The 21,130-nt window shown below is 37.6% G+C and overlaps 1 protein-coding gene across 1 annotated transcript in view; it reads right to left on the minus strand.

Annotated features, from left to right (window-relative positions):
• Nucleotides 1–18,440, minus strand: part of LOC114923351 (synaptonemal complex central element protein 1-like) — a 34,548-nt gene extending 16,108 nt beyond the window's left edge. Inside the window, exons 1-10 of the mRNA XM_029286199.1 lie at nucleotides 18,422–18,440; nucleotides 16,371–16,439; nucleotides 14,804–14,866; nucleotides 13,780–13,839; nucleotides 12,360–12,434; nucleotides 8,993–9,040; nucleotides 7,524–7,578; nucleotides 7,032–7,121; nucleotides 5,118–5,181; nucleotides 2,177–2,234 (exon numbers count right to left, since the gene is read on the minus strand). Of these exons, the coding sequence (XP_029142032.1) occupies nucleotides 2,177–2,234; nucleotides 5,118–5,181; nucleotides 7,032–7,121; nucleotides 7,524–7,578; nucleotides 8,993–9,040; nucleotides 12,360–12,434; nucleotides 13,780–13,839; nucleotides 14,804–14,866; nucleotides 16,371–16,439; nucleotides 18,422–18,440 (601 nt within the window). The remainder of the gene's footprint in view (nucleotides 1–2,176; nucleotides 2,235–5,117; nucleotides 5,182–7,031; nucleotides 7,122–7,523; nucleotides 7,579–8,992; nucleotides 9,041–12,359; nucleotides 12,435–13,779; nucleotides 13,840–14,803; nucleotides 14,867–16,370; nucleotides 16,440–18,421) is intronic.
• Nucleotides 18,441–21,130: the final 2,690 nt, after the last annotated feature.

The following is a 21,130-nucleotide window of genomic DNA, read 5'->3' on the forward strand; positions in this document are numbered from 1 at the left end:
AAAGCCACGAATGATCTCCCCCAGCGGCTTTACATAAATATTGAACAAAAGGGGGGAGAGGACCGACCCCTGAGGCACCCCACAAGTTAGGGGCCTAGGAGTCGACCTCTGTCCCCCCGCCAATACAGACTGCGTACGGTCGGTGAGGAAGGAGGAGAACCACCGCATAACGGTGCCTCCCACTCCTAACTCACCGAAATGCCGCAGCATGATACCGTGGTCTACAGTATCAAAAGCCGCTGAGAGGTCCAAAAGAACAAGGACAGAGGAATAACCTCTGTCCCGGGCCCTCCAGAGATCATTAACCAATGCGACCAATGCCGTTTCCGTGCTGTGTCCCGGCCTGAAGCCCGACTGGTATGGGTCCAGATAGACTGTTTCATCCAGGTGCCGAGGGAATTGCTGGGCAACCACACTCTCAACAACCTTCGCCGCAAAGCGAAGGTTGGAGACTGGGCGATAACTGGCCAACTCATCTGGGTCCAGGGAAGGCTTCTTGAGGAGGGGCCTCACAACGGCCTCCTTAAGGGCCGCAGGAAAGACACCCTCAAGGTTCTCTCTCTCTTTTTTCATAGAGAGATCCCACTATATCAGGGTACCCTAATAAACTGCTTTTAAATGATCTTCTGACTCAGTTGTTTATTGGGAAGGTAAACTGAGGCATGCTCATTTTTTTCAATATGAATTTTGTTTACACTGATGCTAACTCTCAAAGTTTAATCTGTTACTCCTCCGTTAAGAAACATAAAGTATCCTAGTGGTAGTTATCAAATAATGCTAACTCAATATACTTCGTAGGAATATAAGATTTGGTTATATTTAATAGGAAAACAATGCATAGCAAAAATAAACTTGTGTCTATAATTTGTTTTATCTAAAAATGAATCATCTTCCAAAATGGCTATGCTTTGTGACATGGTCAGTAGACTCAGAATTACAGTTGCATTTTGTCAGCCCTTTGAGATTAGCCGGAACAGGAAAAAGACCCACAAGCACTACTAGAATTCTACTTTATGGATATAGAACAGACATGTCAAACTCGTGATGTCACATGACGTTGCGCGACGTATTGGGACTTTTTCCCCATTGCCGGCAATGGGGTGGGCATGGTTTCCTTGTGACGCATCCGGCCCATGGGCCGGCAGTTTGACACCCCTGATATAGAGTATATACTAATCGAATCTTGGAAACCTGACAGAGATTCCCCCCTGGCCCCTATATGCAAGAGAATCAAGGAGAGGCAATCTTGAGTTTCTTTCTCATTTACTCCTCTCTTCCAGGGCTAATCTGGTATTTACGTAATGGCTGTTGAATTCCTTCTTCAAGGCCTTCTACTCTGCATCTTTTCCGCATTTTTAAAAAATATGTGTTATCTAATTTGGCAATTAACACTGGAGTAATATACCAATGGGAAAAAAATGTCATGCTAATTTTCTGAGTATAATATTCATAGCAAACATGGTGTTTAACTTGCATTGATATTCCCATTGTTGCACATCATTTATGCTGTTTAAATTCTGCATTCATTTAATTATGTAGTATTTGACTTGTTTTATTCCTGAATCATATTTTAGTAACAACTTATATTTAATCCCTAGGCCTTCATCTGTTCTGTGTATTGATTTAATCTTTAAAAATAAAACAAATATAAAACTTTTGAAGAATTTCTCCTTGGAATAAGCAACAAGTCATTGGTTTTAGCATCTTCAAACATGCAGTATAGTTCAAAAGAAGCTAAAAAAAATAAGGTAACATTTTTAGAGATTTAAAATTTTAAATGCTTATATCACAAACCTCAATGCAAATTAAGGAATTAATTTAAAAAAAATCTCTCTCTATGAGTGGATGAATTTTAACATTAAGGAGATAAACAAATGTAGATTTAAACATTACACTTCGTTACAATATTTAATAGGCACTCCCAATAGACAGCCGTAACTTCAACAGTCCACGAATGTAAAGATCATGAAACCTAAAGAAGTGGAATGGAGATTCAATATTTTTCAGCAAAATCAAAATTAAATATTGTGAATATTTAAAATCCTTTAACATTAATACAATCTTGAAGGAAGGTACACTTGGGTTTCACATGGCTGATTTAAAAAAAACATCATTTGGAATTATTTTAGATTGGGTAATCTAAATTATTTAAATGCCCCAAATGGGCATTTCTCACCTTCACGTAGTAACTGCTCCTTATTCTCTTTCATGTCAGCCACTGGTTTCTCCCTGGCCTGAAAAGTGAAAGATGATATCATGAAAAGAAACAAGACAACAAAAAAATATGCTGTAGATATGAGGAAGGAAATCAATAAAAAAAAATCTCCCAACTTTAAACAAAATCTCCCAAATTTAAAGTAAAACAAAAACTAATAGACAGGTGCTGTAGCATCAGGAAGAAGCCAACCTTTTCCACTTCTGCTATTTTTACCCAATTAAAATCAGAAAGAAATTATATTTGTCCCACGGGGTGAAGGGTTAATTATATATTTATTAAATAAATAATTTTTAATCAAGTGCATATTCAAATACATAGCCTCCAGTTTTACTCATCAAACAAATATTAATATGAGGGAGGAGTATGAAAGGTAGGATGTTAATCAGAAAAATATCACTGTAAAAGATAAAGTAATACAAATAAGAATAATGTTTTTACGTTAATTATATGTATTTTAATATTAACAATCCCATCTGTTTAAGTGTTAGCTGGATTGAGAGACTGGCAATCTTTTTGTGATCAGATCTATCCTTTTATAAATATTTTGTCTGCTAATGAGGAACAAAGGGATAACAAAAATATGATCTCACTAGAAAGAAAGATTGCATTTGGAACTGTTTCTCTTTCTCTTGAGATTTTTTTTTCAATATGAATTTTGTTTACACTGATGCTGACTCCCAAAGTTTACTCTGTTACTCCTCTGTTAAGAAACATAACGTATCCTAGTGGTAGTTATCAAATAAAGCTAACTCAGTATACTTCGTAGGAATATAAGTCTTGGTTATACTGAATAAGAAAATAATGAATAGAAAAAATAAATTGTATCTATAATTTGCTTTATCTAAAAATGAATCATCTTCCAAAATGGCTGTACTTTGTGATATGGTCACTAGATTAAATCTATTGCGAATTTATGTACTGTTCTTTTTCCACTAAACATGTTGAATGTTGAATTACTGCTGAATTCAGATAAAGCAGTCTCAGTGGGACATGGGAACTATAAGTACTTTAAAACCCATATATTAGCTATGGGTTGCCCATTCCACTAAAGAGGACAACTCCAGTGTTATCAAATAATGAAAAACCTATCAAGAGTGCTTGAACTAGCCATACTCTATACCAGTGGTGGCGAACCTATGGCAGGGGTGCCAGAGGAGGCACTCAGAGCCCTCTCTGTGGGCACGCGCGCCGTCGCCCCAGTCCTAGGCCTTCAGCTGGGTTTTATAAAACCTTTTCACTTTAGGCCTCTGCCACCGTGTACAAAAAAAAAAAAGGTTCAATCAATCAGTCAATTTCAACTTCTCAGAGGAAAAAAAAAGATCTTGCAAAGTTGGAATTGATTGATTGAACTTTTTAGTCCCACCCAGTCTGCCGTTACCACCGCAGCCACGCCCACCCAATGGGCCACACCACCCAATGGACCACACCCACCCAATGGACCACACCCACCCGGCACCCGACGATGAATAAGTGAGTTTTGGGTTGCAGTTTGGGCACTCGGTCTCTAAAACAGTGGTTCTCAACCTGTGGGTCGGGACCCCATTTGGGGTCGATCGACCATTTCACGGGGGTCGCCAAGCAAGGCTGTCTGCCATTTTTTTGTCCGCTGTTTTTTTTGTCCGCCATTTTTTTCCCCTTTTCCGGCGGGTGCCTTACCTCCCTTGGGCTGGGCCAGCTGGTGGTCGGCCTGCTCCGTCTCTGCCGTTTGCCAGCTATGGCTCGGCCGGCGCAGGGGGCAGAACCACGCATGCGTGGCGCTCCCGGGCAGGGAAAGTCCTCGACTTACGACCGGTTGGGTGGTCCTCGACTTACGACCTGTTTAGTCCTCGACTTACGACCGGTTTAGTCCTCGACTTACGACCGGTTGGGGTCACGGCATTAAAAAGGTTGAGAACCACTGCTCTAAAAGGTTCGCCATCACTGCTCTATACATATAGAGTAAATGCATGTATAGCATTCAGCAACACTCACATGCCATCATCTGTCCAGCAGTAATCGTACATTGACAAAGGAGCCGTGGTGGCATGTAATCTGGCATCTATGGAGTAACGTAAGTCTACAGGTAGTCCTTGACATACAACCACAATTGAGCCCAAAATTTATGTGGCTCATTTATTAAATGAGTTTTGTCCCATTTTATGACATTTTTTGCCACAGTTGTTAAGTGAATTATTTCAGTTGTTAAGTGAATCTGGTTTCCCCATTGACGTTTCCTATCAGAAGGTTGCAAAAAGTGATCACATGACCCTGGGACACTGTAACCATCGTAAGGACATGCAGTTGCCAAGTGTCCAAATTTGGATCATGCAACGATGGAGATGCTGCAATGATTGTAGGTGTGAAAAACGGTCATTAAGTCACTCTTTGAGGGGCTATTGTAACTTTGAATGGTCACTAAACGAACTGTTGTAAGCCAAGGACAATCTGTATTCCTAAATTGTATAGAATGATCATTGTATCTCTTTGTATGCATGTTCTTGCCATTTGGAGTAAATAACAGCTATATAATAGTTTTCTTGGTGCATAATAGGCAGTCTGTAAGCAAATAATATGTACCTCCCTGTTCCTAATACATCCACAGGTCCTTTAGAGTATTTCTCCAATGCAAGTAAATTCTCCTGAGAGGATTTTCCATGCCTAATATAGTAATATCCATTCTTTCTATTGCACTTTTAGATCTCAGTATGAAACTGTGAAATATCTTTTTGTAGACGGGGCCAAATGTTTTTTTAGCTAATTTGATGTCACTATTCCCAAAGGCAATAGGATTGGAATTCAAGATCTCTCACTCACAGTTTTGCTGCCTACATTTACTGAATTTTAATAAGTATTACATTAACTAATACAATAAATATTAATAGAATATAATTTATGCTACAGGGGAAAAACAGACCCTTACATAAAGTTCCCAGAGATTCTTGTGCTTCTCCATCAACTCATCAAGTAACTGCTCAAATGCCATTCTGAAAGCAGAAAAAAAAATACAAGACAGGAAGAAGACAGAATTGAATTATTGCGTTGCAAATAATTTCAGCTTCTTCTGCACTTCTAGAGAATGTCAACTGCAACAGAATGTAGCACATCAAGCACTTGGATGGGCTTTCTTGCAGGGCTGGTCAAGGGGAGGCACTGTCTTAAATGCAGAACCTGGTCCTCAACTTTGGAAGTACTGAGCCATATATAGTACTGAGCCATATATAGTACTGAGCTATATATGTTAGAAAATGTGAAGCAGGTGCCAGTCTTAAAGGGCATTGCTATGGAGTGGGTGCTTGGTGTGGCCATGCCTATTAATTGTGCAGTAAGCCAAGAAGCTGCAAATAAAAGCATCAGCCATGTTACTTTGACTAGCATTGGGTCCATTTGTATTCTAGGCCTGGTAGCATTCTTTAGTAATCCTCTGCCTGCCATGATGTTACTTAACTTAATGGAATTGCAGCCACTGTGCAGTAGGGCAGGGCAAATCTTTGTCAAGGCAGAGCACCATTATTTTTCTGATTCAATCACCAAAGTGCTGGTCAGTGTTGAACCGCCAACGATTTGTGCAGTTCAACGTGCACAAACTAGCTTGATTTTAGAGAGGATGCACAAGATATACACCCCCACACCATTCCTGCAAGAGTTTCTAAAAATACTGTCTTTCTTGTTCATGTAATACCAACATTGTACAGACATACTTGACACACTGCTATAGATTCATCTTGTTCCACGTTCAGTATTCAATATTGGCTATTCATTTTTCAAAGGAAGAAAATAGTGGAATAGTAACTCCTGCATATTTGTCTTCTGCACCTTGTAATAAGTACAGGACTTCAGAATATTGAGATAGCACACAGTTTCCCATCATGGCTAAGGCCTACAAACTATTCTGTCTGTCTAAACTATTTTATACCTATTTAAATCAGAAGAATTATCATTACCTTTTGTGGTAAGGAATTCCATATTCTAAAGATATTAGGTAAAATGGTATTTTTGTTAGTATTAAACTTATGTGGAAAACGAAAATATTGGGTATTGTTTTTTATGCAAGGTTTAGGCCCAGGTAAACTGAATCGGGCCTCATGGACAAAGTATTGAACCAAAGTCTGTGCTATGCTTAGTTTTGCAGTTTGCAATGGTATTTTATTTAATATGATTTTGCTAAGCTTGCTTGTTTCAAATATATTTAGAACATAAGGACATAAGAAATAGGGAACTGAAAGTAGCTGATGGATGCGGGTTCCAATGTACACAGGTATATGTGGAAAGTTATGTTCAGCAGAAGTCAGCAGAAGTCAGCAGACCATCTGACTACAGTCTTAGAACAAGAAAGGGTATAAAGGGTTGGGACTGGACCTGACTGATTTGCCATTGGCCTATAGCTGTCCTTTTGGAATCTGCTATGTCATATGGTCCTCATTGCAATGAGTTATTAATGTAAGTGATGTTGTGTTATTATGCTTGCTATGTTCCAAATTATTAGCAAAATAAACCTCTGAATCTTAAAGTAAGAATTATTGTTTTGTGTTGCTGTCTCTTGTTTTTTTCCATTGGGTTTTTCCACGACACTTATCTCCAAACAATTTTATTGAATGACCTAAAATGTTTTGACAAAATCAGAGATTTCTTTAGTTGCATTACTATATTATTTATTATTTCAATTAATGCAGCTTTATTCTTTACAGAAAATGATTTGCTAAAGGAATGAAGTCTGAAATGTGATCTGATAAATGTAAATGTAATAACTTTTTTTGATAATACATGAATTAAGTGAAATCAGAAGATGCTAGCCCATGGACATTTATAGCAACATTGCAAGATTTTAGGAACCAACCTCTGTTCCCTCTGCTTCAGTTTTTCCATCTTAATCTTGGCTGTGATTCCTTCAATTTGTTGCTTACAGTCCAGGTTCAATTTCTGCTCCCTGGTAAATGAGAAGAAGCCAAGATATCGAATGGGCTAATTCTTAATTTTGTTCTGATAATCACTTTGTTCTTGGGCCATATATTGCAATATAAATCATTTTACTGAAAACACATGCAATAGAACAGAGCAGTCGTCTCATCTCAAGAAATAATCGGTTCACACTCACCTGTGTGTTCCTTAAACAAAGACCACGTATTCGAAAGTAACATGTATGTTCGTTGTTTATTATTAGTACTATTTTATGTTAGTAGTACTTAGTATTATATATAACTGTCGTCAAAACTATATATCTAAAATAAGTTCATTAAACAACATAAAGACATCAGATCAACATTGCTCAGCACTTTTTAATAGCTACCGGTAAGTCCACAAAGTAGGTGGATCAGAGGCCTTAGCTCACCTCTGCATTTCAGCTTCTGTCTCCTTTGAGTGCATCTGCATGACTTTTTTGATCTCTGCAAGAAAGGTAAATATTAACTCTCAGCAGTTCAGGTTATTCTCTTTCTGCATAATATTTCTGCAATGGTTTTATGGGCTGTATGTTATCTCACTGAAGTAATGGCATTACTTTCAAGGAACGGAGCATATGCAATCACATTATGCCACACTTTCATTAGACAGAGCAACAAGGGACTGCAGGAAAGGGAATGTTCTATTTCTCTTCTGTATTCAGCACAGGTATTCAGAAAGTTATTTAAAGAAAAAAGGCTCATCGGGAAAGTGTGTTGGGCTTGTGATGATCAGCTTGATGAAAATTTTGGTCCAGTATGTACTTGCCATGAAAAAGTTTAATTCCATCTTATGAAACTTCGAGAATTAAATAAAAAATAGAATAGAATAGAGCAGAGCAGAGCAGAGCAGAGTAGAGCAGAGTAGAGTAGGAGTAGAGTAGAATAGAATAGAATAGAATAGAAATAAAAAATAATATGGTTAATATTGTCAAGTACAGAAATTATTTAAATTATCAGGTGGAGAAAGTACATAGAAATCATTTTCTCTCTGCAGCACACAGGACTTTTAAGTGTTGTTTTTTATCTATAATTACAGTAGTATCTTAGTACTCAACTGCTTTGAAACTCATTGAATTTGGTGTTCAATGTATTTTGATGTAAATAAGTGACAGGAATTTGAGGGAAGTTGGGGGTGGTTTTAAACTATGAGATGTGTATTTTAGGACTTTGTTTTCATCTGCATCTCCTCTCAAAATTTGGGGAATTGTTGGCTTTTGTTGGGGATGGCTCAGAGCATTATAAAAGCAAACTTGTGCTGCATATAGCCTGTGGCCACAAGGTCTCACCTTGCCTTAACTCACTGCCTATGAAATATGTCATCTTCATGTAACAAATGGGAATAAGTAAAGCTGAGAGGAGAAATGCTGACTTTTGTAGCTTTAAAAAAAATAGGGCAATGTGGTGTTTTAGTACTGCCATTGTCTCAAATGAATTTGATTATTTTTTTTTACCCTCAGTTTCTGTTGTAGTTCTGTAAACCATCCTTGAAATATATGCATTGAAGGATGGAATATAAACATATACCGTAACAGCAACAGTAAGAAACTATTAATACAAAACTTAGATTTTTTTTCTAACATTATCAATAGAAACCTATACAAAATGGTATGAGCATTGAAAGATAAATCTTAATTGAATTAATTTTACAATAATACCAAAACATAAAGCATCGCTTAAAACTGCATTTAATACTGCAATGTATCTCTTGAAACTGTATTTCATATTGTAATCGTATTGATAGTGAATTGTCCTTGCAATAAATATGAAATTTTAAGGAATATAATGTGGACAAGTACTAAAACTGATAATGTTTTAAAAAAAGAAAAAATCAGGACGGTGTCTCAGAATTTTCCATTACCCTTTTTCTCATTCCATATTTCTTCAAGCCTTGACTTCTCAGCATTCACTACAAGAGAAGGAGTTATTTCATTTAGGCATTATTTTTATCATCTTGTAGAAAATATAAATAGAAGAAACCTCAGATATTGGTGCTTATTTTTCTAAAACTGCATTATAAAAATCTGCCCTCTGTTCCCAGGTACTGCACATTTTCTACAGCTATAGTGTCCTCTGTCTACAAGCATGAACAGAAAAACCATTCTAAGTAATCTTATTGCATTGATCTTTCATGCTTTTATATGCTGGTTGTCCACTTTGTGGTCTCCCTCCTGTTTCTCAGTCGTTCCCATATAGCAGTGATGGCGAACCTTTTAGAGACTGAGTGCCCAAACTGCAACCCAAAACCCACTTATGCATCGTCGGGTGCCGGGTGGGTGTGGCCCATTAGGTGGGTGTGCTGTGGTGGTAACAGCAGATGGGTGGGTCTAAAAAGTTCAATCAATCAATTCCAACTTTGAAGATCTTTTTTTTCCCCGCGAGAAGTTGAAATTGACTGATTGATTGAACCTTTTTTTTTTGTACATGGCGGTGGCCTAAAGTGAAAAGGTTTTATAAAACCCAGCTGAAGGCCTAGGACTGGGGCAACGGCGCGCATGCCCACAGAGAGAGCTCTGAGTGCCGCCTCTGGCACCCGTGCCATAGGTTCGCCACCACTGCCATATAGTATACTGTTGTATCTCAGGTAATATATTGGCTGTTGTTAAAATAGTTAAATTAACTGGTCTGCACCTACAGATCAACAGCACTGTAAATCATACATAGCAACATAGCATAATGTGGCTGCTTGCGTAGTGATGTCCACCCATTATTGTTTAATATATATGAACCCATCCATTATGATTTAGGTTATGTAGTAACCAGCTATTATGACTTATTCAGCATAGTATGGTTTAAAAACTTGCCTTAATATAGAAGAGACCTCAGAGGAGCAACGGCTGGAGGCAACTGGGGGCAATTAGAAAGACTGGCTGAGCACAGGAAGGCAGTCAAAAAAGCAAGGCAGAGAGGATAGAAATAAATAAGGAGCAAATTAAGAAAAGAAAGGATAGGGATGAAAGCTAAAAGCAAATCCCTTGTTAAGGAGAAAGCAGCCTTTCCCTTCGTTAAATAGCCCTATCCTAACATTAACTTTTAACTTCAATATAAACTGCATTTTTTTTTCCTTTAAAATCAAAGGGCATACTGCCACATACTTTTATCTATATCTAAATAACAAGGCAAAAAAACAAGCACAAACAGGCAGAAAAAAGGGATAGAAAAATAGGCATAATTACCTAGAACCGAGAAGCTAGAAACAAGGCTAACAGCAAAGCACATCCACCAACCAAAAAGAGGGATTTTCAAACAATAAACTCATGGAACAGGTGACTGATACTATTGTGGTATGCAATACATGTTCCATGTATGTGCTTATGCCCAAAGAACACCCAAACTATAGATGCATTAGATGTAAATTATGTAAACTACTGGAGGAAAAAGTAAGGGACTTAGAGGCAACTCTAGCCAAACCCCAACAACAAAAGAAAGCTCTACCCAAACCAAACCAAATAATGAACAAATAACACCCAGAGAATTTTACCCTACTGATAAATCTGTTAAATAAGTTAAGGAAACTGTAGGTTCACTAAAGAGAGAGAATGGCAAGACAATAACAGGCAACAGGGAGAAAGCAGAGCTGCTTAACTCATTCTTTCCATCAGTCTTCACACAAAAAGAAACTACAGCCCAACATACAAAAAAAAACCACTGCAAAAGACAAACTAGAAACAAAAATTAAAATAAGCGGGAAAATGGTAAGAGAACATCTATCCGACCTTGACGAATATAAATCAACGGGACCCGACAGACTACATCCCAGAGTTCTGAAGGAGCTGGCAGATGTTATCTCAGAACCACTGCACAATATGGGGAAATACCTGAGGATTGGATAAGGGCTGATATGGTTCCCATCTTCAAGAAAGGGAAAAAACGGACCCAGGAAACTACAGACCAATCAGTTTAACATCAATACCTGGGAAGATCCTAGAAAAGATAATCAAAAAACAGATCTGCCAACAACTAGAAGCAAACAGAGTTATAACTAGTAGCCAGCATGGGTTTGTTAAAAACAGATCATGCCAAACCAATCTTATTTCATTCATCGATAAAGTGACTAAACTAGTAGATCAGCGAAATGCTGTGGACGTAGTATACTTAGATTTCAGTAAGGCATTTGATAAAGTAGACCACAACCTACTCTTTCGTAAGCTAGAAAAAGATGGAATAGACAACATCACCACCAGATGGATCTGTAGCTGGGAAACCATACTCAACGAGTAGTTGTCAGTGGCACTACATCCACATGGAGAGAAGTAAGCAGTGGGGTACCACAAGGTTCTGTCTTAGGCCCAGTACTCTTCAATATCTTCATAAATGACTTAGATGAGGGAATTGAAGGGGAATTCATCAAATTTGCAGATAACATTAAACTGGCAGGAGTATCCAACACCCCAGAAAACAAATCCAGGAATCAAAAAGATCTTGTGAGAGGGACCTTGGAGTCTTAGTGGACGATCACTTGACTATGAACCAGCAGTGTGCAGCAGCAGCCAAAAAAGCTAATCCTGGGTTGTATAAACAGAGGCATAGAATCAAGATCATGTGAAGTATTGGTACCGTTTTATAAAACCCTAGTGAGACCACACCTGGAATACTGCAGCCAATTTTGGTCACCCTGTCACAAAAAAGATGTTGAGAGTTTGGAAAAAATTCAGAGAAGAGCAACTAAGGTGATCAAAGGCCTGGAGACTAAAACATACGAAGAATGGCTGCAGGACTTGGGTTTGGCTAGTCTAAAGAAAAGAAGAAATAGGGGAGACATGATAGCAGTGTTCCAGTATTTGAGGGCTGCCACAAAGAAAAGGGGGTCACCATATTGTCCAAACCACCAGAAGGCAGGACAAGAAACAATGGTTGGAAACTGACCAAAGAGAGAAGCAACCTGGAATTAAGGAGAAACTTCCTGACAGTGAGGACAATTAACCAGTGGAACAGCTTACTCCCAGAAATCATGGGCACTCCATCACTGGAGATTTTTAAGAAGAGGCTAGACAGTCAGTTGTCTGAGATGGTATAGGTTCTCCTGCTTGAGCAGGGGGCTGGACTAGAAGACCTCTAAGGTCCCTTCCAGCTCTATTCTATTCAATGTCTATTTAAAACTAAGCATTCTTCAAAGTGGATTGCATTCTGAAAATAATACATTTTTTAAAAAATTGATTGTGGAGGGGTTACTTAGTGATATTTGATTAATTGGCTTCAATCTGAACTATGACAGAACAGAAACCTACGCTTTTCCAGTTCCATCTGAAGCGTCTTACTGTGTTCATTTGCCTCGGAGATCTCTTCATTTAATATCTTCTTAGCTGAAGAAAAATGCATAGAACAAATAGACTGAGAGTGGGCAGCTCAGGACAAGGACATTTTTGCATTTGAGTAATATTATACTATAATGGTCAAAATACATTTAAACCTTTGTAATATTGTAGGAAATAAAATCTAGTCCGGTTCCAAGCCAGGAGAAAGACGCAGGAGCCAATGAATTTGGAAGCAGGCTGTAGGAAATGAGGTCTCCATTTATTTAGAAATCAGAAGTGAAGTGACATAGCAATCAGTTCTGGGACAGCTAACAGCCTGGAATGGCGAGTAGAGTGGTTTTTCTACCCTTTTGGACCTTTGAGATTGAGATGCCTGGTGAGGTTATTTGATTAGATTAATAATGTGCCTTTCTGTATTCTAGTTGTCCCTATTTGTGTCCTTGGGGTGGTCGGGGTCAAGACTAACCTTGGGGAAAGGTGGGAAATGTAAATTCTGTGTGGCTGTGTTTTCTCACTCAATTCAGCCTGCCTGAGTCTAAAATGCAGAAGCCGCTTCTTGCTACATTCCCGGTGGCTTTGTTTGCCCCTAATGGATATACAGTACAGTATTGTATCCATTGACTGAGTTTCTTCTAACCAGGGTTACTTGAGGCCATTCTGGCTGGGAGGCAGGGATTGCTTTAGCTACTGTGGATGGTTTTTCTTTGCCTTCTTTGGGGGCATGGAAATGGAGGGGGGATATCTTATAATTCTTCCTACAATATTACTCAGCTAAAAAAAGTACAACAGTAACAATTTTTACTAAGATTGTGCTAGAGTTTCCTGACGGAGGAGTCCTAATAATAACGATTAAATATATTGTGGAGCTATTCTGCTTTTTATTTTTAAGACTGTTTGTAGATAGTAAAAGACTGAAACAGCAATGAGCATTAAATAAAAAAGAAAAGACCTCCAATCTTGTAAAATAGGAAGGGGGGGAGGTCAAGGCCAGGAAATGTTTCTCCCAGGCTTCTCTATGGAGGCAAGATTAGTTGCACTGATAATAACTTTTCAGGAGTTAGTTAAAACTGAGTTACTTCAGAAGGTTTGGGGGTGAATTGTGATATTGTCAGGATTATGTAATGTTGATTTAATTTTGATTTGATTTTAAATTTATATTTAGCACAGAAATGTTTTGTTTTAGAACTATTGCGAACTACCAAAAGTCTCAAAATACCACAGCATATTTAAATCAAATGAATAATTTCTTCCAATGAAGTAAAATATTTCTACTGCACAATTTATGTTCATCCAACTAAGTTTATCAAATAAAGTATATTAATGTAATCCGTGACTTCTCCCAGCCAACCATAGAAACCAACCCTTTATTTTGTGTCCCATTTGAATTGCTTACCTTGCTGCAATTTATTAATTCTTTTTACTAGATCTTCTATTTTTGGCTCTAGATTTCCCACTACCAAGGAAAAGAAAAAGGAGAAAGTTTCATTATTTAATACCTTAAAACTGTATATAAATTCACCATAACCACTTTCCTGTGTATTACTGCATATTTTTCCTTCCAGTGCAAATGCAACTGACAACTTCAGAGTGTAACTGGGATAATTTAAAATAATTAACTGTCAAATTATATTGATAGTTTATATTATAGTGGTTGAAACTTATTTTTTTAAAATGAAAATTGGATCTTTAAACCTTTCCCCTAAAATCAGAATCCCTTCTTCCATTATATTTTTCTTCTTGCACCCAGTAAAAAATTCTGGCCTTCCTCATCATGCAATTCTGTTTAAATCAAATGCACACCATACCCCTCTCAAATGAATTGATCCAGAAGCCACAGAATCTGGCCACTGTTTGGCATCAAAGCAATGTTACAATCACAATACTGTATACATACTGATTACATTTTGTAGGTCCCCTAGATTATGTGATACAGTATTTGGTTGTTCCCCTCCCCATCCCAGAAGCATGAAATCAACTATTTCCACTGTACAGGCATAATGTTGCAACATGCTGTACAAGGATAGAAGTGGCAGTCTACTTTACACATTATTTGTTTATAGTCAACAATTACCAAACTCATTTCCTACAAATATATATCTCAGGAATTTCAGCCTTCAGATTCTGTCCAACTTTATCTTCTAGTCAGAACAACCCTTTCCATAATAAGAGGGAAAAGAATTCCAAATGTCTCAATTCCCAGCTATTTTCTATATGGTAAGCGGTGTGTTGTCCTCCAGATTTTAATAAACTATCAGCCATAACTCAAATGTGAAACATCATAGATTTTCTAGAGGACTACCCACTTTAACCATTGATAGCTCATACATGTTGCTGTCATGTGCACACTCCAAAATCTTACTAAGATGTTGTCTAGTGCCTGGTGCCCAGTCTAACTGTTGGCCCTAGCTTCAAAATACCATTTTGCATTTGTTTCACAAGTGACAGTATCTCTTCCATTTTTGATGTGAAGTTCCAGGAATCTGGACAAAGAACAAGAATAAACAGAATTGTTTAAATGTTGCATTAACCCAAGTATATATTAACCCAGATACAGTATATCAAAATCTGGACAGCATGTAGGGGTTTTGCCCATATGGGAGATTTTTTCTCTTAACTGAAAGTGTCCACCTGTGAAACGGAAATTGCAGTGTTTTCCCTGCACTTGGTACAAAATCAAAATTATAATATTTTCCACACAGAAAAGGTAATAGCAATTAACTAATGCAATTTAGCAATATATGGAGTGGAGTAGAATAGAATAGAATAGAATAGAATAGAATAGAATTCTTTATTGGCCAAGTTGATTGGACACACAAGGAATTTCTCCTTAGCAAATTTGTCTTCTTGGCAAATGAGTGCATTTTCAGATTTCTTCCTGTGGCTGTCCTCTGCAGTTGATGTAGACAGTAAGGAGGATGATCTTGATGGAAATATGCAAGAACTATTACAGTGCTTAGGCAAAAGTGGTTAAATATATCTTAAAACCTGGGAAAAATTCAAAAGATAAGAATATTATAGAGCCATGGTGGCACAGTGGTTAGAATGCAGTATTGCAGGCTAATTCTGATGACTGCCGGCAGTTCGATTCTCACCGGCTCATGGTTGACTCAGCCTTCAATCCTTCCGAGGTAAAATGCAGACCCAGATTGTTGGGGGCAATATGCTGATGTTGTAAACCGCTTAGAGAGGATAAAGCACTGTGAAGCGGTATATAAGTGCTATTGCTGTTGCTATTCAGAAGCATTTCAGGCAGATGCCTTCCTGATTCACTGGAAGGGGGATGAAGTACAATGCAATGTAAGATTTTGTTATTATAGATATGAATACAGTTGGATAGAAAATTATTGTACCTTCCCTCCAACGTATCCATCAGAGTGAGGGCTTCCTGAGATGAATTGATAGAACACTAGAATAATATTTACATTAATATTATTAATAGTATAGAATGAAATAGAAGTATTATTAATAGTATAGAATGAAATATTCTGTAGTTTCTATTAAATATTAATATAGAATATTGCAGAAATATTTAAGAGTAGAAAAGGATTTGCAGAATAGACTTTCATTATAATAGAAGACCTTTAGAGTTCAGGGTTGAGACTTAAAAAACTTTTCCTCTGCTGTATCCAGTGGGACCAAACTTTAGCCTTTATTAATATTTCATTCTGGCCACGCTCGATTAAAAACTGAACTGAAAGAAAACAATAAGCTAAATCTTTGGCTACACTTTTTTTTTCTCCACTTGGAAACAAATCTAATAACAAAGATGGACTGAATCAGGGACCTCCCATAAAAGTCCAGTTTTAGGCAGCATTCCAAAAGAGCAAATACTCATAGTTAACTTCTTTCAGGGAAGCAAAACCAAGCTTTGCTGTACATAATTTCTCTTCCCTGTGTAAAGGTAAAAGACTAGGAGCAAGGAATACCAGGTTCAATCCCACTCCAGCCACAGAAGCTCACTGGGTGACTCTCAGCCCAATCTACCTCTCAGGAGTGTTTTTGTGTGTGCAGATATAGAGGACGAGGGAGCACTATGTATGCCACCTTGAGTCCCTAAAGGAAAAGCAGAATATAAATCTAACCAATGATAAAATATGCGATCCTGTCATAGCACAATGCTGGATCATACTTATTTTTCTGGATTTTTGTACATAATATTTTGGAAGCCTCAACTTAAATCCAGCAGGAAATTCTGAATCTAGAAAGCTAAACACTTGCACCTGGCAAAAGAGAAATGATCTAGTAGCTACTTCTTCCATTGCCCTATTGAACTATCATTTTCCTTCCTTTTGGATTAAGCAGTTGGGGAAAGAAGAAGAAAAACCACAGCTCATTTGCCAAATGTCTCTCACTAACGGTAAACCGCAACTTTTATAAAAAGGGGAAGGGAAGCTGGCTGAGAAGAGAAGGAAATGTTGATGAAATGGATGAGATTGGGGTAAAAAACCCACTGTGAAGAATTTTACCACATTTTGTGAGGATCTCCTCCCTTCTCCTTGCCACTTTTAGAAGGAAATAAAAAACCCTTTCCAGTGTTTGGCTCCAAGCCAGGAAAGAAAATGCCAGATGACACTTGTGGAGAATCGTATTTTTTCTTTATTAGAAGAGCCCCAGCATAGAAAGCACACAGGGTTAGGCAATGGCTGTGCAGGAACACTGCCAAATACCCCGTGTTCATTACCTTTTATCTTTTAAGCCTGTGGCTACTACCGATAGTTGATAGGTCCTTACTTGGAAATGTGATCTACTTCCTAGCCTACTTGCCCCTTTTTCTTTTTGTTATGGAGAATTTGTATGCTTTGTGATTAATATTTTAATAAAGGAGATATTTGCATTTTAGCATGGCATCAATGCCATCTTTTGAAGTTTAGGAAATGATGTTTTTCCTTTGAACCAAAACCATTTATTTATGGATTTATTTATTTATGCTATTTATTAATCAGATTGATATAGCCACCCATTTCACCAAAGGCGACTCTGGGTGGCACACAACAAACAGGTAAAACTACATATAAAACATTTCATGTATTAAAAATATGAAAATTACATTAAATATTACAAAAACAGAGATACAAACCCTGGGCAGAGGGAATAAAAATAGCCAGCTCACCAATGGAGCCATCTGGTTACCTGGGAGTCCCAGGCCTGATACCATAACATAACCAGGTCTTGAGGGCCTTCCAGAATATCAAAAGAGATGGAGTGTGGCATCAGGAGAGACTCGGGATGGGGGTTTAATGATTGTTACCAAGAATCTCTTACAGTTTTTAAGGGCCCTGCCCCACATGCCCCAAGTGGTGAGACCCTGTTAATCAAGTTGGGTTCTAGGGATCACCTGGGATCTTTTTTTAAAAAAAATCTTAATACTTTATGCTTTTTAATAATAAAATAATAAATATTTATTCTTTTAAATATTAAAATTAAACATTTTATTAAATAATAAAACATTAGTAAGTTTTAATATTATATAAACCTGAAATCTCCCTTGAAATAATAACATATATCATGATCTACAATGTTACAATAAAGGGGAAAAATGAGGAAAAAAAGAAATTTACTGTACATGATCCTCCCGCCTTGCTCAAATGGGGTTTCTACTCTTTCCGGGATTCTTTTTAAAATAATTTTTATTGAGAATTTTCCCTTGAATAAAAGAAAAATAAGTAATATATAAAAAGAAGAAAGAAAGAGAAAAAAGTATAGGAAACAATACACTTCAAAGAAAAAATAATAATTAAAGAAGTGTCTTCCAATCTTTGTTACCGCAGTTACAATCAATATTATTATCCCTCTCAAACATAACACTCCTTCTGTTCTACAAATGGCATTACTTCTGCTAAATATTCTGAAAATAATTGATATCATGATTTATAATATTACAATAAAAAGAAAAAATGGGGGGGGGCAGGGAGTCTGTGTGATCCTCCCACCTTGTTCAAAGTGGGGTTACTTCTGCTAGATATGTTGCCTTCCCTCTGAAGGATCTGGATTCTTTCCTCTGATGGTCTCCATCTTTGTACCCATCCCCTTCTTACCTGGGTGGATGCCCTCCATCCTTTTCCTCCAGGATGCAGGAGGGTCCTTCCTCCTTCCCACCTCTTCTCAACTGACACTAAACAGGAAAAGACTCAGAGGCAAGTTCTGCTGCTTAGAGACCAATTCAGCTGCAGGCTGAGGAAAGAAAACTAGGCCTCTGTTTATCCTGCCCTTGTGTGCAAAACCAGCATGTGCGTACCGAAGAGTTACTGTGTGGATCTTAGACATGTTTTTTTTCTTTTTTTCCCTCCATATTTTTAATTTAAAATTTCCAATACAATAAAGTGAAAAAAAGTGAATAATAAAGTGAAAAAAGAGAAAAAGACAGAAAGAAAACATAGAATTATGAGTTCCACCCTTCCTTCCCTTGAGTAATTCCATGTTACTTTTTTTCCTTCCTCCTCAATCCCTAAACCTCTAAATCATCAATTCAATATTTTCTTCTTCCAACAAAAAAGTTCATATAAGGTTTCCCATTCTTTTTTTTTTTAAAGTTTTCATCATTTTTTATGCTGGCCAGTTGTGGGGGTTTTCTATGGTCTTGCTGTTACCAATACTGTGAGGAAGCGCATTTGGGCACATTGGGCATCTACTCCAATCTTTTGTTAAGAGCACACAGAAATGCAAATATTCAGACACCAACCACATTTAAGTCTCCAATATTTTATTAGGCTCCTTCAAGTGCAGCTGTTGACATAGCTTTATTATTTATTTACAAGAGCTCAGTTCTTCCTTCAAACCTCAGAGATTCTGCCAAAGAGAAATACTCTGATGGGGCCAAGGATCCTTTGCTTACAACACTCCATCAACGTTTTCTATAATGTACAAAAGCAGCAAAAAGGAGGAAATAAAGTAATGGTCAAGTGTAACAGTCCTAAAATATTACATAACTAATACAAGATCCTAGGGCAGGTTATACAACTGAAGAGGATCAAAGAAATGCTGTGTCTTAATAGAATACTGGTAAAATGTGGAGAAGGGAAAAAGTGGGGGGAAAGCAAATAAGACTGAAAACATGATACGATAGTTACAGTTTTCAAGTTCAAAAAATAAAAGTCAAACACATGTTTCTGAAAAATAAAGAGCTGTTTCAATTAATAACAAAGTAGGGATTACTCTTCATTTAGCACCAAAAAAAAAGATGACATATTTTAAACAATCAAGTCAATCCCTTCCAGCTCAGAAGAAATTGGTTTCTAGGATCTGCTCTATCCAGAGTCAACAAAACCCACTTGAATTTCTGCTTTTTAAATTATTCTAGGCTTTATCAAGTCCTCCAGAATACAGAATTTTATTATGCATGATGCACTATTTTAATTTAATTTATTTTAATTTAAATTAGCCACTCATCTTACATTCTTGACTCTAGGAAACTTACAATTAGCGCTATGCCTGAAGCATTCCTTGGATGGAAATGCTTCTGGCACAGCACAAGATTTACAGCTTTATTGGTCAACACCAGCTCCATGAAACACATTTGGTAAACAGCATGGAGTGAGAGAAGAGACAATCAAGCATACAGGCAATCCTCAACTTACAACCACAGTTGGGACCAGAATTTCTGTCAGAAGTTACTGTGTCTAAGTGAGCTATCACATGACTAGATCCAATTTTACAATCATTTTTACCATGGTTTTTAAGCTGTGGAGTCCTTGATGCTCCCTGAGCTTGGTTGTTTTCTTGCAGACATTGACTCTGTGGACAAGATATATAAACAGAAAGCAAACCTCGCTCCCTTCTATCACTGAAGATGTTACCTAGTCAGGTAGTGAAATGTCTGCAAGAAAACAACCAAGCTCATAGAGCACCAAGGTCTCCACAGTTCACTCCTGAGCTACATAAATTCTCTTCAATTGGTCATTAAGTAAATCAGACAGTCATTAAATGATTCACATGGCTGTTGAGCAAATCCGGCTTCCCCAATTAACTCTGTTGGGATTCAGCTGTGAAGTTTGCAAATTGCAGTCATGTGACCGCAAGACATTGCAACCATTGTAAATGCAAGTCAGTTGATAAGTGCCTGAATTGCAATCACGACTGTGGGGGCCGTACAATGCTCGTAACTTCAAGGACAAGTCATAAATCGCTTTTTCCAAAGCTATCATAACTTTGAATTGTCATTAAATGAATGGTCATAAGTTGAAGACTATTTGTATAGCAGTTTCCTTGACCTTGCAGATGAACACTGAAAACAACTATACTGTCCAAAATCCTATATAAATAATTATTGTGGCTAAAAAAGATGTTGAGACTCTAGAAAGAGTACAGAGAAGAGCAACAAAGATGATTAGGGGACTGGAGGCTAAAACATATAAGGAATGGTTGCTGGAATTGGGTATGTCTAGTTTAACGAAGAGAAGGACGAGGGGGGACATGATAGCAGTGTTCCAATATCTTAGGGGCTGCCACAAAGAAGAGGGAGTCAGGCTATTCTCCAAAGCACCTGAAGGCAGGACAAGAAGCAACGGGTGGAAACTAACCAAAGAGAGAAGCAACCTAGAACTAAGGGGAAACTTCCTGACAGTTAGAACAATTAACCAGTGGAACAACCTGCCTCCAGAAGCGGTGAATGCGCCAACACTGGAAGTTTTTAAGAAGAAACTGGACAGCCATTTGTCCGAAATGGTATAGGGTTTCCTGCCTGAGCAGGAGGTTGGACTAGATGACCTCCGAGGTCCCTTCCAACTTTATCATTATTATTATTATTA

Source organism: Protobothrops mucrosquamatus, unplaced genomic scaffold (genome assembly GCF_001527695.2).
Source record: "Protobothrops mucrosquamatus isolate PMUCROS unplaced genomic scaffold, P.Mucros_1.0 scaffold_13, whole genome shotgun sequence".
Classification (NCBI taxonomy): Eukaryota; Metazoa; Chordata; class Lepidosauria; order Squamata; family Viperidae; genus Protobothrops; species Protobothrops mucrosquamatus.